The 20,682-nt window shown below is 44.7% G+C and overlaps 1 protein-coding gene across 2 annotated transcripts in view; it reads left to right on the top strand.

Moving 5' to 3' along the window:
* The first annotated feature begins 23 nt into the window (after positions 1–23).
* The window catches only part of IDS (iduronate 2-sulfatase), a 32,695-nt gene continuing 12,036 nt past the window's right edge, over positions 24–20,682 (top strand). For both annotated transcript variants that reach the window (XM_008273462.4, XM_002720538.6), the window contains exons 1-8: positions 24–316; positions 872–1,008; positions 1,695–1,872; positions 6,212–6,300; positions 8,106–8,306; positions 9,824–9,994; positions 14,712–14,838; positions 20,007–20,180. In XM_008273462.4, coding sequence (XP_008271684.1) covers positions 220–316; positions 872–1,008; positions 1,695–1,872; positions 6,212–6,300; positions 8,106–8,306; positions 9,824–9,994; positions 14,712–14,838; positions 20,007–20,180 — 1,174 coding nt within the window. In that variant the 5' untranslated portion in view covers positions 24–219. The remainder of the gene's footprint in view (positions 317–871; positions 1,009–1,694; positions 1,873–6,211; positions 6,301–8,105; positions 8,307–9,823; positions 9,995–14,711; positions 14,839–20,006; positions 20,181–20,682) is intronic.

Here is a 20,682-nt window from a genome sequence, read left to right as displayed (position 1 = left end):
TGGAAGCCTTCAGGCCCCGCCCAGAGGGCGGGGTGAGGGAAGAGACGCGCAAGCGCACTCTCACTCGGGCCGTTGCCCGGGCCTTTGGGCCCGGGGCGGCTCCCACGGGTGGTCATCACGGGTTCCTGACGCGGCGGCCGTGGTGGCAGCGCTGGCTGCTGCCTGCCCCACCGTTGCAGTTTGTCACCGCCGCACTGGAGCGGCTTTGCCGGAGCAGAAATGTTGCCGCCACCGCCCAACCGGGGCCTGTTCTTCCTTGTGCTGGGCTCGATCTGCGCCGCCTTGGAATTTGTGGCGCAGGCCAACTCGGCAACAGGTGCTGCCTCTCGCCCCGCCCTGATTCTCCCCTTGTTATCCTATGTCCATCCTTACTTCCCTCCCTCTATTTCTTCTTCCAGCTATACATCTTTCTTTCCTTCTTTCCTTTCTTCCTTCCTCCCTTCCTCCGTTTCGCCCCTCCCTCTTTCTCCCCTCAGTCCATCCTCCCCACTCTCATCGCTCCCTCCATCTGTCAGTTCCTCCTTCCCTTTTTTCTCCCTCTTTAGTCCTTCCATCAGTCCATCCCGATTTACTTCCTTCCTTCATCTATTTGTCTTAATTTTTCTCTCTCCATTCACCTTTCATCTGTCAATCCAATTATCCTTTCTTCCCCTCTTCCCTCACTCCCTCTGTCATCCAGGCTTGAGGCCATAGCCCAGGCATAATCCTATCATCCAGGACTCAGCCTTCCTCTTTAAACCCCTTTGATGTGAAGCCCACCCCTCCGTGGTTGGGCTGTCAAGGTGGAAGGATCAGTCTTGTGCTTCTCAGTACCCCAGTGGGGAGTGGTTCAGTGGCAATGACCTCATTGGAGCCCCTTCCTCCCATGCAGATACTCTGAATGTCCTTCTCATTATCGTGGATGACTTGCGCCCCTCCCTGGGCTGTTATGGAGATAAACTAGTGAGGTCCCCAAACATAGACCAGCTGGCATCCCACAGCCTCCTCTTCCAGAATGCCTTTGCACAGGTACGTCTAAGAACCTCTAGGTATGTGTGTGTGCCTTCTATGTGCATGCCTTCTTCTGCATTGAGGGTTGGTAGTGGTGGAGGGGTTGTCCTTCAGCGATTGTCAGGTGGCACTGATTGTGCCTGGAATCCCTTTGTTAGAGAGAAGCATAGTGTGGAAAATGGTATTTGATACAGTCCTGTTGTCTGCTCCCAAACGAGCTTGTATCTTAAAGGCTGCCCCTCTTCTGGGGAGGGGGGAGTGCTCCCTGCTCTTAATGTGCTTGGGATGGCCCTGATTTTTTCCCGAAATGAGGGGTTGCCTGGTGCTACAGAACGACACCCACAGGTCTGCCAACTGAGCCTTAGGGAAAGGCCAGCTAACTGTGGCAGCCCGCTTCCCTGAACACCTTCACAGGCCGTCCCCCCAGAACACTGCGTGGTCTGTGTACTTGGACAACACTGTCAGGTAGGAGGACATGAGTATTTGCTGATTTTGAGGAACTGATTCCTTCCCTTTCTCTTGCTGGGAAGACTTAAATCCATGACACCTGGGTGAGGCCCAAATCCCGGTGGTTGGTTTTAAGATCTGCATGACTCAGCTGCTAAGCTTTTCCCTGAGGACCTCTGGAGGTTGCTTGGTTACCTTAGAGAATGCAGATAGGCTTTGCTGTGATGACGTTGACCTCTGCTTCTGCTCCCTAACAGCAAGCAGTGTGTGCCCCAAGCCGAGTGTCCTTCCTCACCGGGCGGAGACCTGACACCACCCGCCTATATGACTTCAACTCCTACTGGAGGGTGCATGCTGGGAACTTCTCTACCATCCCCCAGTACTTCAAGGAGAATGGCTATGTGACCATGTCGGTTGGAAAAGTCTTTCACCCTGGTATTGCTCAATGTTCAAAATCTGGGTTTTCTTGTTTTGTGTTTGAGTATGGGAATCCTCTTCTAGGGGTGGAGCTCTCTTCTCCTTGTTCACTGCTGCCTTTCTGGAAAAAAAGCACCTACTTCTAGTTTGCCTTCATGCTTTCCCCAGAAGTGAAAGAGGGTAGGGAATTGGTTTCCCTTCAAAAACTGCAAGTGGTGCTGTCCAGTTCCTTCTGCTCCTCAGGTGGTAGGAAGCATACTCCCTAGGGAGGTGCAGTGTTGGACCTAAGTCCAGCTCTAGGACTGTGTTCCCTCCAGGCTCCCTGAAGGCAAGGTTCAGGACAGGGCAAGAACATCCGAGGACCTCCCATGCAGCTAAGGCTGCTGTTGCTAACTTGTTTTCTAGCGAAGGTGCAGTAAGGTTTGATGAGGGCTATTGCCTGCTCTCTGAGAATTAGATCCGAAAGCTGAGTGTTAGATGATACCCAGAGCCCATTGGTGCCAAGGAATACCAGTCTTGGCCTTGAACACCACCTGATAAAATGGCTTTCTTTAATTGGAGTTTGACAAAATGGGAATGTAGAAGAACAGATGAACTTAAAAACATTATTTTAAATTTTATAAAATGCATGATTATTTGATGAAAAAAATGGAAAGGAAGGTTAAAGAATATGTCACCTGTAATTCTGCCACCCCCAGGAGAGATGCATTTTTCCACCTTGATTAAGATATATTTTTCTCTTATGAGGTTATCATATATATATATATATATATATAATTCTGTATCCTGAAATTTTTAAAAGACTTATTTATAAATTTAAAAGAGGGGGGTGTTGTGGCATAACAGGTTAAGCCACCATCTGTGATGCTGGCGTCCCATATGGGCACTGGTTCAACTCCCAGCTGTTCCACTTCTGATCCAGCTCCTACTAATGCACCTGGGAAAGCAGTGGAAGATACCTGATAGACCTTAGGCCTCTGCACCCACATGGGAGACTTGGATGAAGCTCCTGGCTCCTGGCTTTGGCCTGCCCCAGCCCTGGCTATTGTGGATGGAAGATTCTTTCTTTCTTTCTTTCTTTCTTTCTTTCTTTCTTTCTTTCTTTCTTTCTTTCTTTCTTTCTTTCTTTCTTTCTTTCTTTCTTTCTTTCTTTCTTCCTTCCTTCCTTCCTTCCTTCCTTCCTTCCTTCCTTCCTTCCTTCCTTCCTCCTTCCTCCTTCCTCCTTCCTCCTTCCTCCTTTCCTTTCCTTTCCTTTCCTTTCCTCCCTCCCCTCCCCTCCCCTCCCCCCCTCCCGTCTTCTTTCTTTCCCTCTTCTTTCTTTCCCTTTCTCTCCCCCCCCCCAACCCATAGTTCTGACTTCAAATAAATAAATCTTTTTTTAAAAAAACAAAAGGCTGGGGAGACATCTTCCATCAGCTGGTTCACTCTCCAAATGGCCACAATAGCCAGAGATGGGCTAGACAGAAACCAGGAGCCAGGAACTCCATTTGGATCTTCCATATGTGTGGCAAGATTCATACTTGAGCCATGATCTGCTGCCTCCCAGGTACATTAGTAGGTGGCTGATTGGAAACAGTAGCAAGGACTAAACTGGCACTGTGATATGTGATGCAGGCATCCCAAGCAGGAGTTTAACCTGATGTACTAAAGTGCTAACCTCTGTATCCTCAAATATTAAAATAACATTTCCCCACAATGTCATTATTATTAAGTCATTTTTAATGAGCATAGTAGTCTGACATACAGGTGTACCGTCCTTCAGTCCAAGTTGAGGTTTTCAGTGCTGTACATTTGCTGGCATGACATTCTTTGGAAATAGAGAACTGTTATAGCACCAGGAGTCTAGGCAACTAGTCTCAGCTCTGCCACTTTTTTAAAATAATTTTTTATTTATTTAGGGACATAGTTACAGACAGAGAGAGGGAGAAGCAGAGAGCGTGATGATCCATCTGCTGGTTCAACTTCCAAATGGCCTCAACAGCCAGTGTTGAGCCAGGCTGATGCCTGGAGCCAGGAGCACTCCCATGTGAGTGCAGGGGCCCAAGTACTTGGGCTGTCCCCCACTGCTTTCCCCGGCACATTAGCAGGGAGCTGGACTGAAAGTGGAGCACTCAACTGAAATGGGTGCCCATATGGGATTCCGGCACTGCAAATGGTGGCTTTACCCACTGTGCCACAGTAGTGGCCCATCACTTTTTTTGTAATTTTAATTTATTTTAAAGGAGGAGGGGGACATGCACACACATGCGCACACACACACACAGAAAGAGAGAGATACAGAGAGAGAGAGAGAAATCTTCCCTTTGCTGGCTCACTCCCTGAATGCCTGACCTGCAACATCTGGGGCTCTGCCAGGCTGAAACCAGGAAACTAGTACTCCAATCTGGACCTCCCACTTGGGCAGCAGGGAACCAAAACTTTGAGCCATCATCTGCTCTCTCCCAGGTTGTGCATTAGCAGGAAGTTGAAATCAGAAGCAGAACCAGGTCTTGAAGGCAGTCTGATATGGCATGCGAATATCTTAAGTGGCATCTTAATTGTTGTGCCAAATGCTGGGCCCCCAGCTCTGCCATTTCTTAGCTGTGAAGTTGACCTTGGGCAAATTGTTCGTCCTCTTTGAGCCTCAAATTCCTTATGTGGAAAGGTGGAGTCATAAGCTGTCTTGACTACTTTCCAGGGAAGCATCTCAGCTAGTTCATGAGTATGAAAGTGCATTGAAGGCAAGAGTTCCATTGAGGTGGTAGTGCTTGTCCTTCGGGCTGACAACTTGAATGTTCTCAGTAGCTTTCCCTTTGCTCACTGGTTATCATTGCTGGGCTCAGCAGCCCTCCTCTTTCAGAACCCAGTCCAGGTTGAGAATAACTTTGAGCTTCACTGTGTTCTAGCCAGAGAGTAAAAGCTTTCCCTTGCAGTCCTTGTGAAAAACAGATTTTTCAACTGGGTATTTGTTCTCAAAACCTTTGTCAAGTTTGGGCCTGCTCCATGATGACAGTAGCCACCACTAAGTGACAAATACATGCCGTTGATTGTACTGGCTGCTCCTTTAATCCTCTCAATGGTAACCAAGGTAGATTTTTATGATTGTTTTCATTTCCCTAGTAGAAATTTTTTAAATCTTTATGTATTTTAAGTACTTGAAAGGCAGAGCATGGGGCAGGGGCTGGGGAGAAAGCAACAACCAGGGCTGGACCAGACTGAAGCCAGCAGCCAGAACTTCTATCCAGGTCTCCCATGTGGGTGGAAGGGGCCCAAGTACCGAAGCTGTCATCTGCCACCTCCCAGGAAACTGGATTGGAATTGGAGCAACTGTGTCTTGAACTGGCACTTAGATATGGGATGTGGGCTTTGCAAGCAGCAGCTTAAACTGCTGCACCAAAATGCCACAGGGCACCTCCATAGGTGGAAATTGAGGCTCATAAAGGTCAAGTAGCTTGCCCAACCTTGTCCAGCTTCTAAGGGGGTCATGTCAGGCCTTCAACTGAGATCTGTTGTCTGTATGTGGACTTTCCACTTTGCTGTATTAGCAGGTCCTCTATCTACTGTCCCTTTCCCTTCAGTCCTGCTTCCTTTGGAGGTCTCCATTAGAGCCCCAGTGCATCACTGTGCTGGTGATGCTGTTTTTCCCATGATTCTGCCTGCAGTCCCCTCTGCTTCTTCTGGCTAGCCCTTAAAGGCAGAAATTGCCTTCAAATCCTTCACAAGCCTTGGAGACTTCTGGAAGCCTTCCTTGCAGACCCTCACCTGACCCATGTCACTTTCCCTGGGGATCCCCCACTTACTTGACACTCCTACTCTTCTGAGAGCTGACAAAACTTGTTTGGTTGCATGTGTTGTTATTTTGTCTTCTGAAATAGACTTTAAATTATTAAGCTTAAGTCTAGGTTTCTGCTTCACGAATGATCACTTGAACTTGAAATCTCAAGGCATGGGTTTGAGTCCTGCTCACTTAATCTCTGGGTTTTACCAAGCGAGGCATGGGCCTTTTCTGAGCCCCTTTTTTGAATTTGCCCCAGGGTGGCACTAATGACTGTGCACTCTTGTAGGGTGGATGAGAGGCTCCACATAGGCTCTAAGGAGATGCACTGCATAATCAGCTGGCTGATCTCGCCCTTGTGCATCTCATTCAGAGTCTAGCAGAAATCACTGGGCTGTGGGGACCAGGAAGTCCTATTTTCAATACTGTGATAGAAACCTAGAGTTGGTTGTAGTAGAAGCTTGGATGAGGAAACTAAATAGGCCTAAATAGGGGAGAGACTTCATCTTCTCAATTGCTTACAAAGTTCTAATTGTTGACAGTGGGGCATTGAAAGACCCTTCATGTTTTATTTAACGATTTTCTCTATTTCCTCCCTTCAAGGCATATCATCCAATCATAGTGATGATTCTCCATATAGCTGGTCTTTTCCACCTTATCATCCTTCCTCTGAGAAGTATGAAAACACTAAGGTAAGCCTGCAAAGGGGCACTGTTGTGAGAAGGAACAACTTTTTCCTTGTCTGGCAAGTAAGCTATTGTATGTACTGCATGTTCTTTCAAGTTGGCTATGCCATAAAGTTTGTGGGTTTCACTTGTGATAATTTTAACAGAGACATATTTTAACAGAGACGGATGTTAGACTCTTTAGCATTATGACCAATTGGGGTGGTGGCTTCATTTTATAAGCTGGTGGCTACTCCTTGTTCTTGGAACCTTAGGCTGCAGTGTGTCAGACTCACTTAATGACTCCTTGATGGTACTCAAGATGAGGGTATAAACTGAGAGTTTTAGGAGATGTTGAGACCTGGGAGGGAGAAGGGAGGCCTGAGCTGCAGGAACCTTAGCTCAGAGTGGGAGAAAGGTATGCTATGTGTCTTTGTTTGGCCTAACACATATGTACAGCTGCTGAGACGTCTTAGATGGATTTCACCGTTTGTAACAATGTAAGAAAAAATAATCTATAAAACAATTAGTCTTGGTTCAGAGTAATCCTCAATGTATAAAGGAAACTAACCCCACATTTAAAAATTTAGAAAAATAGATGGAGAACTGAGAAATAATATACTCCTTTGAGGTTTTTGGAGACATCTCATGGGAAGGGTGGTGATTTTGGGATGGGGTAGAAGCTGATGTTCTAAATTCCTCATAACTTTGCATTGCAGAATACAGTGAAAACTGGGGCCTCTGACCTATACCTTATGGCTATTTGTGATGGGTATTTGAATTGTTTCTACTTTTTGGCTGTTAGTAATAATGGTACTGTCAGCATGAATGTACAAGTATTTTTGTGGACTTTTTAAAAAATGTTGCTTGGGTATATAGCTAAGAATGGATTCACTAGGTCATAAAAATATGTTTAACTGTTTGAGGAATTGCAAGATTGTTTTCCTAGGTGGTTGTACCATTTTACATTCTCACAAGCAATGTATGAGAGTTCCAATTTCTCTACATCCTTGTAAGCACTTGGTTATCTTCCATTTTAAAAAAATTATGACCATTCTAGTGGGGGTGATGGTGAGTTGTATTTCCCTAATGACTAACGATGTTCAGCATATTTATATGTACTAATGGCCATTCACATATCTTTTTGAAAAAATGTCTGTTATAATCCTTTGCCTAGTTTTTTAAGGTTATTTTTATAAGTTTTTTTTTTTTTTGAGAGGGATGGGGAAGAGAGAGACAGACAGACAAAGTAAGCTAATCCTCTCATCCACTGATTCATTCCCCCAGATAACCATAATAGCAGTGGCGGCAGTGGGCCAAAGCTAGAAACCAATAACTCAATCCAGGTCTTCAACATGGATGGTAGGAACCCAGTTACTTGAGCCAATACTTCTGCCTCCTAGGGTGTACATTAGCAAGAAGCTGGAGTCAGCCACTATAGCCAGAGCTGGGTATAGAAGCCAGATACTCTTATGTGGGCCATGGGCACCCTAAAGAGTAGGCAAAATGCCTGTCTGTTTTTCCCATTTTCAATTGGCTTATTTATCATTTTATTATTCGATTGGAGATAGATTATTTTTATAATTAGTTTACTTGGGTTTTCTTTAATTGTGATCTGGAGACAGAGGATTAGCAGCAATGAGCTAAGTGCTGGTCAACTTGTGGCTCCTAACTATAAAAGAAATACTTCTCTGCTTTAGGTTTCTGATGTGCTTTTTCAGTCTGAATGGTTAATAGCTAATAGGCTGGTGACGTGAATGCTACATTAATATGTATAATCTTTCATTTATATTCCATTTTAAAAGCTGATGTTACATATTTTGTTTTGATAGACATGTAGGGGGCAAGATGGAGAACTCCATGCCAACCTGCTTTGCCCTGTGGATGTGGAAGATGTGCCTGAGGGCACCTTGCCTGACAAACAGAGTACTGAGCAAGCCATACAACTGTTGAAAAAGATGAAAACATTGGCCAGACCTTTCTTTCTGGCTGTTGGATACCATAAGCCACATATCCCATTTAGGTACCCCAAGGTAAAGAGTTGCTGTCGGCTGATCCAATACAGCTACTACCACCATGTTTGTTGAGGGAGGAATTTGTGTAGTGAAAATAGTCACATGTTTCCATCTCAGTTGTCAGGAATGCCTGATGGATGCTAGCATACTCAGTGGAGTGGAGATTCAGAAGTCAAGGCCAAGAAATATTATTAGGTCATGTGTAACAAGTACTTGACTTTCTACTTTCCTCTGGAGGATTTTACTTTTCTTTGAATTCACTGAGCAAATGTCAGGTCGGGTGGTGAGATGATCATACAGACATGAATCAGAGCTGTCCTCCAAAGCTTATAATAAGAGATGGTCCTTGGGAACAATTCCTGGTATTAAGAAGCCCTCTTCAGTCACTGTCTCTTCCCCCTTGGTCTTATCAGTTCAGACCTCTTAATGCTTGTTGGAACCTCAAATCTTATATGTGTAGATCATTTAAAGCATGTGGTCTTTTCCTTTTTGTAATCTTTTTCAGTTTTTCCCTAGAGATGAGTAATCCATGCTTTTGACTTTCCCAAGAATCTCTCACTTGTAATGAAAGTAGAGCCCAGAAGGTACGCTCTTTGATGCTGCAGGTGTCTAGCTTTGATTGGCCCAGGGGATCTTGGCTCCTAGTAGAAGCTTCTAGTCCCCTTGATAGAAGAAGAAGCCTGTAAGACTCACCTCTCATGCCTCTTTGCAAAAAAGAGTTAACGCAGCTGGCCTAGCTGTGATCCTCTGAAAGGTCTGCTTACGAGGGTGGCCCTTGGCTCACATCTGGAAACTTTGATTTCAAGAGTGCCACCACCATCCCCAGAACTGATAAGAATGGCTCACTATGACCTCAACTGGCAAATGCTGTAGTTTATGATGAATCAGTGTTTTCCTTCTGGGAGCCTGGGATTTTAATAGGTTTCATATACAAGGTGCCTGTGTGACCAGCCTCAAATTAAAACCAGGTGCCGACGCTTTAATGAGCACCAGTTGGTAGCATTTCAGGTCTTGTCATACAACTTGTTACTGGGATATTAACTGCATGCTATGTGACTCGCGTAGGACTGTAGAAGTTTGGGCCTTGTTTTCCCTGGACTTTGCCTTGTGCTTTTTCCCCTTGAGGACTGTGTTTGGTCCTTTCTCTTATAAATGCCTGTGTTGAGTCCTGGAAGTTCTAGTGAATTACAGAAGTTGAGGGTAGTTTTGGTAATACCTAACACTTTACCATACCTCTTTGAGTTGAGAGTGAGGTGGGGACAGGAACAAGAGGGCATCTGTGTGAGGGAAGAGAGCTGTTCCTGCTTGATTTTCAGGAGACATAAGTTGCATTATTTCATTACCACTGGAATCTTGTGATGGTAACTTAAGGTGTGACCTGTGATAGAGGTTAAATCTCTGGGGAGTGATAGTGAACAACCATGTAAATTCATCCCAGGCTTAGAGAAAAGGCAATATAAGCCCCCATAGAGCCATAGCCTTATTCCTTTGCTGAAAGATTGACAACCTTTTGGCTTTGTGTGTTTTTACCCAAGGAATTTCAGAAATTGTATCCCCTGGAGAATATCACCCTGGCTCCTGATCCCCAGGTCCCTGATGGCCTACCCCCTGTGGCCTACAACCCTTGGATGGACATCAGGCAGCGAGAAGATGTCCAAGCCTTAAACATCAGTGTGCCCTATGGCCCAATTCCTGTGGACTTTCAGGTACCAAGGACATACTCTGGGAATATCTTAGACGCTGATCACATGCTGTCTTTGGTGATGCCACTTTTGTTAGTTGACACTACTGCAAACTTTGTCTTTTGAAGAATGTTCTCTGTACCTGACATTGTGTGATGTGCTGGGGAGGGGAGCGTGATTTGTAGAAATTTTAAGACCTTATTAGTGCAAGGTGGATCAAGAATTTCCAAGCCAGTGTCTCAGCCTCCAAACTAAAGGTGGGCCATGGGGGTGGGGAAGTGGCCTAGATGATTATCCCTAAGCTGCAGGGAATGCTGCTGAATTTGGATTATCAGTAGGGTGAGGAACTCTTGAGCAGCCCAGAATGCTAGGTTTGCTGATACTTGCAGGCTCCCTCTGTGGGGGAAAGCCTACTCTGGCACCTGTCACTTTCAGGGGATGGTTTTGTGAGCAAACATTGGTATGAAAGGAAGTGGGACACCTCCATGGATACTGCCATCTACCATGATAGCTGGTGTGTCTTTGCCATGGTATGAGGACGGAGCAACTACAGAATTAGAAACCTGATGCTTGCTCATCACCCTCTTACCCTGGAAAGTCTAGGAATCATGCTGCACAATGCTCTTTCTAGAATATTATATGTTGGAACCCTGCCCTTCTCTTACCACTCAAGTGCCAACATGCAGGCTAAAGTGGATTGGAAAGGGCAGTGTTTCAGAGTGTGCTTCCTGGACTGCCTGCAGAACAACTGCTGGGAAAGCTTGTCAGAAATGCAGAACCCTGGCCCATTCACATAGATGGAATTGGAAGCTGGAGGTGGTGCCTGAGAACATACTTCCCAAAAACATAGACCAGGTGATTCCTATGTACTCAAAAATTTGAGAACCACTACTGTATATTTTAAAATCAAACCAAACTGATACATAGTTATCTGTTGCTATCCAAACCTATTTGGCACCCAAGTTTGCACAGCAAAGGCTGGTAAGGGGTATGCATTCCTCAAGGCTTTTTGATTCCTGAATTTTGAACAGCAAGTGGTGAGAGTTTTGGAAAGCAAGAAATTCACAATTCCTTTGTTACCTAATTTTGCACTGGAAGCGTTCTGGTAGTGAGGTAGCTCAAATTGCAGTTTTGAGGCTGCACTTGGATGCCTCATTTATGACAATTACTTAAAGTGATTAGACTGGGTGCCAGGAAAGGAACTGAGCATTTATGTGTGCTCTTTCCTTTGGTCCCCATAGGAATCTAGTTAGGCACCTGTCTTTGTTATCTAGATGAGGAAAGTAAAGGAGAGGTATGCTGACTTGCCTCAGTCACAAAGTTAGTGCCAGATGGAGCCAATTCACCGACACAAATATGTGACTCCAAAGCCCATGATCGGTTTTGTCAATCTCAAACAGTCTGGGTTCCAATTCATTATTCCTCTACCAGCTGCATGACTTCTGTCAAGGTGCTTTACCTCTGTGGGCTTCAGTTGCCTTGTTTATAAAAGGGAAACAGGATGGATAAAGGTTTTCCATGATAACACTGACTTTCGAGGCTTTCATTGAGGACTAAAGGGAACATGTACAAGCATCTAGGATAGTGTCAGACGCATGGTGAGGCCTTATTCAAGCTCTCCCAAGTCTCCTCACACGTTGAACACACAGCTGACAGTGTGATGCATAGGGCCTCACCATGCCCTCATATGCTGGTTCCTGCCCCACATTTTCCTTGGATTTGGGCCCTGCTTCCCATTCTCTTGCAGCTTTAGATGTACAAATCTTGTCTCCATTCTTGAGCCTTTCAGTTGTGTGCTCCCTTCAGTCCCAGCTCTCTAACTCAACTCCACATGAGCCAGTAAACTCAGGGGCCACACCTGATGGCTTTTCCTCTCCCAGGCCTGCTCCTTCTTGACCATCATCCTGACAACCCCATCTTTCAGCTTACATTGCCTACACATCTCCCAGGAATCATCAGAGAAAGGAATTCTCCTCTACCTGCTGTGTAAGTGGCCTCTTGGCTTCACTCCATCCCTGAATAGCTAAGGCCTTCGTGTTCTTGGTGTTCTTGATAGCCCTGAACATATTTGTCCATTTACCCTTGTTTCACTTGCAGTACCCTGAGCAAGGGACAGTCTAACCATGTCCTCTGCTCTCTGGCTGGATTCCTGAGGCTTGCCTGAGAGAATCCATGCAGCAGATCAACGCAGGCAGAGAGATCCTCAGTTGTCCAGCCTCTAGCCCTGGCAGTCCCTTGTGGGCTTTCTGCTTGGCCCCTTTTCCCTTGTCCTCTGCAGCTACTTTGAACCCTTGCCACTCCTCTCCAGTCTGTCATCCCCCTGCCTGGTTGCTCAGCAGATAACCACCCTTGCTGTTTTAGAAATAGATGCTAGTGGACAGCCAGAAGAAAATAAACATGGAAGATGGACATGAGTATAGATAGGGGCTTTGTCCCTTACAGCTGTGTGACTCTAGACAAGTTATTTAACCTTTCTGAGCCTCAGAGTCCTCATGAGTAAGATGAGAATGGTAACACTGACCATAAAGGATCAGATGGCATCCAGAAGGTACTTGGTAAATGGGTACTATTAATATTCTCTCTCACTGAAATATGAAACAATGTATACATGTGTTGGGCTTCAGGCATTCTCCTGAGTCTCAGAAGAAAAGTGACAGGGACTTGTCTGTCTTTGCACATTGTCCCTTTTGCCCGTTTCTGTAAGCCAATGATTGGGGTTTTCCTTTATTCCTATGGACTTTCCATGCAGCCTCTATGTCTGTGTACACCCTTCCAGTCTTCAACAGTATGCACTGCCTCCTTTGCTCCCTGCCTGTTTCTCCCCCCTTTCCAATCCCTCGCCTGCCCTTCAAGGGATGGTGAGTAAAAAGCAGTCTATTCTGCTTGTGCTCCTGGCCTCATTGTGTGGTTCTTTCTCTGCTTGGGCTTCTGTCTTCTCATCCCACTAAGTTCTTTCACCTGGGTCAACACTGACCTTGTTGGCAAATAAAATCCATCCTTGTGGGTCCTGACTTTCTCTGAGCTCCATGCTCCTTTCTCCTTTCTCCATGGTTATCAGCCTCCCCCTTCTGAAAGCATCCATCTTCTGGGCTTCCTTGCCAGCCTTCCTGGGTACCCTCTGCTCCAGACTCCATGGCATGCCCTTCTTTCTGTCTCCATTGCTTAGGTGCTGCCATCCCAAGGTCAGGGGTCAGTCCCATGTGTCCTTACCACCCATCCTTCCCAAGTGGGCTCATGTGAGTCTGGCAGGCATATGACTCCCAGAACCAATCCTCCAGCCCAGGCTTTGCTTCTGATTTTTCAGACCTGTGTGTGCACCAGCCTTTGAGAACAATTCCCAGGCAGATGACCATGGAGACTTCAGCCTTGTAGGCTTCTGCATTGTCAGACCAGCACCCTCAATTTGCCCTTTCTTCCCTTCCTCTCATTCCTCCCACTTCCCACATGCTAGTGAATTGTCCCAATAGCCTAAATGAAAAACCTAGAGTCACCCTTAGATTCTTATCTCCTTTTGCCTGTTCCTCCCTCGTCTCCCCTTCCACCTGCCTGATGGAGCTCCATAAGTCCCTCTCAAATCTGCCCTGTCATACGGCTCCTTCAGTGTATCTATGCAGTGAGTCTTGTTTTATTTACTCAGTAAGTGTGCTTAGTATCTCATATGTGCCCAGCCCAATTTACTGCTGTTTTGGACAAAGCCATTGGAATCTTTGTTCCAGGCTGTTGTCACAGACTAATCTGTGGTCCATTTCGTGTCACCTCTTGGATTTGAAATAGCTTAGTGACTCCCTTAGCCTTCAGCCTGGGATGTCCACTCACTGGAGAGAACTGTCAGGTCCATATCATCTGGCCCAAACCTACATGTTCAGTGACCTCCAACCTCCTGCCCTCCCATTTGATTCTCCAACTACAGCAGCCCATTCATGAACTCCAAACGTGCCCTGTTCTGCTAGACTCCATGCCATTCCACATACTGCAGCCTCTGCCCACAGCACCCTATCCCCATTTGTCTGACTGTGAATGTTTCTTCTCAAGGCCAACTCTTCTGTGAAGCAACGAGAGAGGGAGGGGAGGGGGGAAAGGGAGATGGAGAAAGAGAGGGAGAGGGAGACAAATGGGTCAAACTCCATGTGAAAATGGAGGCAGAAATTGGAATGAATGGTCAGCTGCATACCAAAGAATGCCAGGGATTGCAGCAGCCACAAGAAACTGGGAAGAGAGAATCCTCCCCTAGAGCCTCATTTTAGATTTCTCGTCTCCAGAACTGGGCAACAGGACATTTCTAATGTTTTAAGCCACCCATTTTGTGGTACTTTCTTGTTGTCAAGCAGCCCCAGGAAATTAATACAGATGAATTAATTGTATCCTTCTGGTGCTTTTCATGAGAGCACATGTGGGTCCATACTTGGAGAGGCTGAGGGATCAATTTCTGTGTAGTCATTCACCTCCTGGAACCTGCCAGAATATGTGAAGGCAACAGTAAGGAGCAGTCAGTGACACATCCATTTGCCGTGATCTCTGCCCTAAAGTAAAAGCTTTCACGCAGAAACATATCTTACTTTGTACTGGCAGATTGTCTTGTGACTCTGCAGGTGAGGGACTGTGGATGGTAGGGAAGGACTCTGACATTTGACTGAGAATGTCGTCAAGGGCAGCACCTGAGGGGCTGGGCCAGAGATGCTCAGGTGGACATTATCTATTTCAATTGTAGTCACTCTCATGATTGGTTGTTTTCCATTTGCAGCGGAAAATCCGTCAGAGCTACTTTGCCTCTGTTTCATATGTGGATACACAGGTTGGCAGCCTTCTGAGTGCCTTGGATGATCTTCAGCTGGCTAACAGCACCATCATTGCATTTACCTCGGATCATGGTAAGCATTTTGAAATGCCTTGGTGAGGTGAGTCGCTCAGACCATCTCCACTTACTTGTCAAATGTACTTTTTAAAATTGTTCTGGGCATAGGCATTTTCTTTTTGTCTATCATTGGAGCTCTGAGTCTAGGATATTGGGATGATTATTTTTTATTTAAGGAATTTATTAATACACAATATTCTCAGGGTCACATCAAATGAAAACACAAGTCTCATCAATTCTCATGTTAATATGATAGTAATACAAAGAGAACAGATACAATGTATTTCATAGATACAATTCTAATAATGATACTTCCTCCTCCCTTCCTTCCTAATCAACTTGTTTATTCTGGGACCTCTATCTCAGATTCTTAAGGGTCGGGTCCTATGGCAACCTTGGTGAACTCAGCAAGAATCCTCCATTTGTATGAGGGAGCTCTTTTAGCCCACATTACTAATCTAGAGGATTAGTTGGAGGACTTCTAGTTTTTCTTGGGAGTATTCAGAGCAATCCTGGCAGAGCCCAGTAAGGCCTTCAGATTTGGCTCCACCCCCTCATTCCTGTTGTCCTCTCTGCCAAGAACTTTGGCTTCTTAATTTTTTTTTATTTCTTATAAGGCTGTTTTCTACTTTTTCCAAAAATGAAACTATCTTTAAAGGAGCATTCTTTTTAATTTGAAAAGTTTTCACTGTGCCTGAGAGTGGAGCATAAAACAGCAGTTCCTCCAGTTTCCCAAAAGCAACGATCTTGTTTATCTTATCTTCACCAACTTTCCCACCCCCAGTACAGTTTTCAAATAAATCCCAGATGGTTCCATTTTCCAACCACTATCCCTAAAATATATTGCCTCATTTCAAGTATAACCATTATGGTTAAACCATAATGTATAACCATTATGGCATTATTATACATAGAGAAAATAATTCTTTTATTTCATCAAGTACAAAATGGAACAATGGTAAGTCATAGCATATGGTCATTAGAAAAAGAAAAAGAATGGAAGCATATAATACAGGACCAGAATGTCTTGCCTTTTTATCCCACCTGTTGGGGGCCAACTACAGTTGACAGATTGGGGCTCCATCTGCCAGCCAGTGGCTGTGCACATATGAAAGGTCCTTAAAAACTTCATGGAAAATGTATATTTTCACAACTTTTGTATGAAATTAAACTTCTCTCTTTTTTTTTGACTTTTATTTAATGAATATAAATTTCCAAAGTACGGCTTATGGATTACAATGGCTTCCCCCCCATAACGTCCCTCCCACCCGCAACTCTCCCCTTTCCCATTCCCTCTCCCCTTCCATTCACATGAGGATTCATTTTCAATTCTCTTTATATACAGACGATCAGTTTAGCATACATTAAGTAAAGATTTCAACAGTTTGCTCCCACACAGAAACATAAAGTGAAAAATAATAGATGATTTTTTAAATTATGATGAAATCAGATCAGACCTATTGTCATGTTTAATCCCAGCGAGAGTCAAGTTGGGAATTGCTAATTTCTTCTTTTTTTTTTTTAACAGAAGATCAGTTTAGTATACATTAAGTAAAGATTTCAACAGTTTGCACCCCCATAGAAACACAAAGTGAAATATACTGTTTGAGTACTCATTATAGCATTAAGCCTCAATGTACAGCACATTAAGGACAGAGATCCTACATGAGGAGTAAGTGCACAGTGACTCCTGTTGTTGACTTTACAAATTGACACTCCTGTCTATGGCATCAGTAATCTCCCTATGCACCAGTCATGAGTTTCCAAGGCTATGGAAGCCCCTTGAGTTCTCCGACTCTTATCTTGTTTAGACAAGGTCATAGTCAAAGTGGAGGTTCTCTCCTCCCTTCAGAGAAAGGTACCTCCTTCTTTGAAGACCTGTTCTTTCCACTGGGATCTCACGATCTCACGATCTCACTCACAGAGATCTTTCATTTAGTTTTTTTTTTTTTTTTTTTTTTTTTGCCAGAGTGTCTTGGCTTTCCATGCCTGAAATACTCTCATGGGCTTTTCAGCCAGATCGGAATGCCTTTAGGGCTGATTCTGAGGCCAGAGTGCTGTTTAGGACATCTGCCATTCTATGAGTCTGCTGAGTATCTCGCTTCCCATGTTGGATCACTCTCCCCTTTATTTATTCTATTGGTTAGTATTAGCAGGTACTAGGCTTGTTTATGTGCTCCCTTTGACTCTTAGTCCTTTCATTATGATCAATTGTGAACTGAAATTGATCACTTGGACTGGTGAGATGGCATTGGTACATGCCACCTTGATGGGATTAAATTGGAGTACCCTGGTATGTTTCTAACTCTACCATTTGAGGCAAGTCAGCTTGAGCATGTCCCAAATTGTACATCTCTTCCCTCTCTTATCCCCACTCTTATGTTTAACAGGGATCATATTTCAGTTAAATTTCAACACTTAAGAATAACTGTGTATTAATTACAGAATTAAACCAGTCATATTAAGTAGAACAGACAAAAAAACTACTAAGAGGGATAATGTATTAAGTTGTTCATTAACAGTCAGGGCTATGCTGATCAAGTCACCGTTTCTCATAGTGTCCATTTCACTTCAACAGGTTTCCTTTTTGGTGTTCATTCTATTCTTCCACCAACTTTTTGAAGTCCTTTCATGTATACATGGGCATGGATATAATATGTAGCATATCCAGACCTGATTGATTGTGCTATGTGTACTTTTAGGTACCCTGTTTGTTTGTTTTATCCCACTCACAGTGCCATGTACCATTCTTCATGTCGTTTCTCACAGGCCTACCTTTGTCCTTATAAAGTTCTGTAGTATTCAGTATATATGGAGGTGCCATGATTTTTCACATATCCAAAGTGATCTGCCATCCACTTCTGACCCCTCTCTTCAGTGCCCAATTTTGTCATCTGCCTGGGCATGCTCTTTGCTGTAAAGCAGCTACTGTTGATTACAGATGACTAACCTCAAATCACCCCCCTGGTGTGTCCCAGATCACACCCACCTGGGAGCTGGTGAAACATGTGGTTTCTCTGCCTGTGCTCAGGAGCCTGTAGGTCTGGGCATGGGACTGTGCATTTTAACCAGTTTAACTAGCATCTTGTGTGGTTCTGACTACCTCTCTTCTAGCTCATAATTCCTTGGGCTGCCTGTGGTGCCGTGGCCTTAGCCTCTGGACAGCAGCCAGAAACCTTCTAGGCTGCCTGTCAAGGTCCTCAGCCTCTTGTTCCTCATAATCTCAAGACCAATTCTTGGGGCTCTCACAGGTACATACTCTCCTTAGCAAGGCTTTTTTGTGTATTTGCTCCTGACTAAAGCAGCCTAGACTGAAGCCCAACACAAGATTGATGAATGCATTTTTGTAATCAGGTAGATCACAGTGTCCTGTTGAATATTTGCAGTATGCCAGGCTCTTTGTTGTGCCTGGGAGCTTTCTATACCAGGCAGTTAAGTGTGACACTGTGGCCAGTTGAGGCCTATGGGTTCAGAGTTCTCATATTTGGTGATGCCAGAGAAAGCCTGGCTGATGTACCCTCTGGACCTCCATGTGCATCTCAGTCAGATTTCTGGGACTGGACTTCTGAGATCTCATTACCAGAGTCCTTCACTTTCTCAGGCTTCTTGACCTTCAACCTTTGAGGTTCCTGTAAGACAGGGGCAACATAACCTGCAAGCTGGTCCCCTTCACCAGCCCTCCTGATTAAAGGCCACCTCATCTTCCTGGAGGAGAACGGATATGTGTATGGCAGGAAGGGGGGGGCTGATGTGCTTCAGAAACTTCCTATCACACTGGGCTCCTCCAAACTGTCTGAAAATCCCTTTCACTCCATAGACTGACAGGGGGAGGAAGAACTGCCAAAAATATTGAACATCCTTGACAGGCATGATGTCCACCTTAATTATTGAGTGTCAAGAGGTTGCTTTCAAGTTGGGATCTCTTTAGGAGAGAACTGTCAACTCAGAACAGGTTCTTGTCCCATTCTAGCAACAACAGATTCCTTGGAGGCTGGTACTCCATTTGTAGCTCCAGCATCATCTATAGATCAAGCCAGTGAGTATTGGGTTAGACTTGCATGATCTTCTCTTCAGTTATCGGTAGATTGTGGCTATGATGAATAAAATAAAGAAATATTTCAACAATATCTCAGCAGCATTTGATATGTTTAGTTATTTTTGTAATACTAAATATGCAATGTACAACTTCTGTCATGCACATTTTGTCTTAAAAGGGGTGCCTAAACTAAATGATTGAGAATTTCCAACTTGGAATCTTCAAACTACCTTTTGCAAGGAATGTTTTAAGTTATTGTTAAGGGTTGTTTTTAATCAGGCTTAAGGATCTGGAATCAAAAGTCTTATTTTCTTCCATCTTTGGAATGTGTTAAAAACTAAGCAAGATATCCTGGTCATTTCTGAATTTGGACAGTTTTGCCATAAGTAGTTCATGTGTTAGTGATACACATTCAAAAATTAAAAGCTGAGCTACTGGTAAATGAGTCAGGAGATACATAGGCACAGGGCAGTGGTGGCCCTGTTCATAGATTGTGGTCCCCTCCTCGTCAGAAATGAGGTTGTCTTAGCAAGGGAGGCATATCTGTCCTGCAGAGCCCCATATGGACATGTATTACTAGTTGTTTGTAACAAGAAGGTATTCTCATTTAGGAATTTCATTTTTTTCTTTATAAAATTTTATTATTCAGTGTGTATAACATATGACTGATTTTGAATAAAACGGCATCCAGATGAACTCACCCTTTTAGTGGTAATTCTAAAGGTATTAAAATATTTACTTATTTGAAAGGCAGAGTTAGATGGAGAGGGAGAGAGGGAGGGAGGGAAGGAGGGAGAGAGAGAGATCAATCGATTGTTCTTCTGTCTGCTGGTTCACTCCTCAAATGACTGCAACAGCTAGGGCTGGGACAGGCTGAAGCCAGAAGCGCAGAGCTCCATCTCGGTCTGCCATGTGAGTGGCAGAGGCCTAAGCACTTGATCTGTCATCTGATGCCTCTCAGGATGCGTTAGTAGGAAACTCAAAGCAGCACTCTTATATGGGATGTGGGCATCCCAAGCAACAGCTTAACCTGCACCCCGATGCCCGCCCCCTTCCTTTGATTTTTACAGTAGGAAAAACATGTTTAAAATGAACAAGCTGTGATAGGATTATTCATTTCTATCATTCTGTCCTTTTTTGTGAACCAGGTTGGGCTCTAGGTGAACATGGAGAATGGGCCAAATACAGCAACTTTGATGTCACTACCCGTGTGCCCCTGATGTTCTACGTTCCTGGGAGGACGGCTTCACTTCCAGAGGCGGGCAAGAAGCTTTTCCCTTACCGTGACCCTTTTGATTCCATCTCAGAACCAGTGGACCCAGGTATAAAATATGCTGAAGTGATTGCACCTTTAGTTTCTTTGTGACCCACCTTGCCAAACCATAGGCTGGCAGCTTACACAGTCCCCCTTCCTGCCCTGTGTTGGAATTCCTTCTTGACAATTTAGTCAGCACACATTTCTGGAACACCTCGAGTGCTCTGGGTGAGGGAGGAGTGGTATAGTCAAAGCTGACACATATGGCCCCTGTCCATGAAGAGTTTTGGAGTATAGAGGGATGCAGGAGCAGGTGTCGTTGCCAGTGTGGAGAAAGCTGTCATAATGGTGACAACAGCATGCTTCAGAACTTAGAGGAATGAGCTGCCTGCCTAACAATGAGCACGCTTTCGGCAGGAATTCCTTAACCTGCACACTTTGGACAGCCCTTTTCAAAGAGAACATTTTCCATTTTGGCAGCTTGATGGACTGGCACCTCATTCAGCTAGTGTGCCACTAGAACTGTAAAATCTGCTCTGCCCTCCTGAATAGTGAAGGACTAGTTTACT

This window comes from Oryctolagus cuniculus, chromosome X (genome assembly GCF_051225735.1).
Source record: "Oryctolagus cuniculus isolate XC-2025 breed Fujian yellow rabbit chromosome X, ASM5122573v1, whole genome shotgun sequence".
Taxonomy (NCBI): Eukaryota; Metazoa; Chordata; class Mammalia; order Lagomorpha; family Leporidae; genus Oryctolagus; species Oryctolagus cuniculus.
Note: the sequence above shows the minus strand (reverse complement) of the source record. Positions and strands in the feature narration are given on the sequence as shown.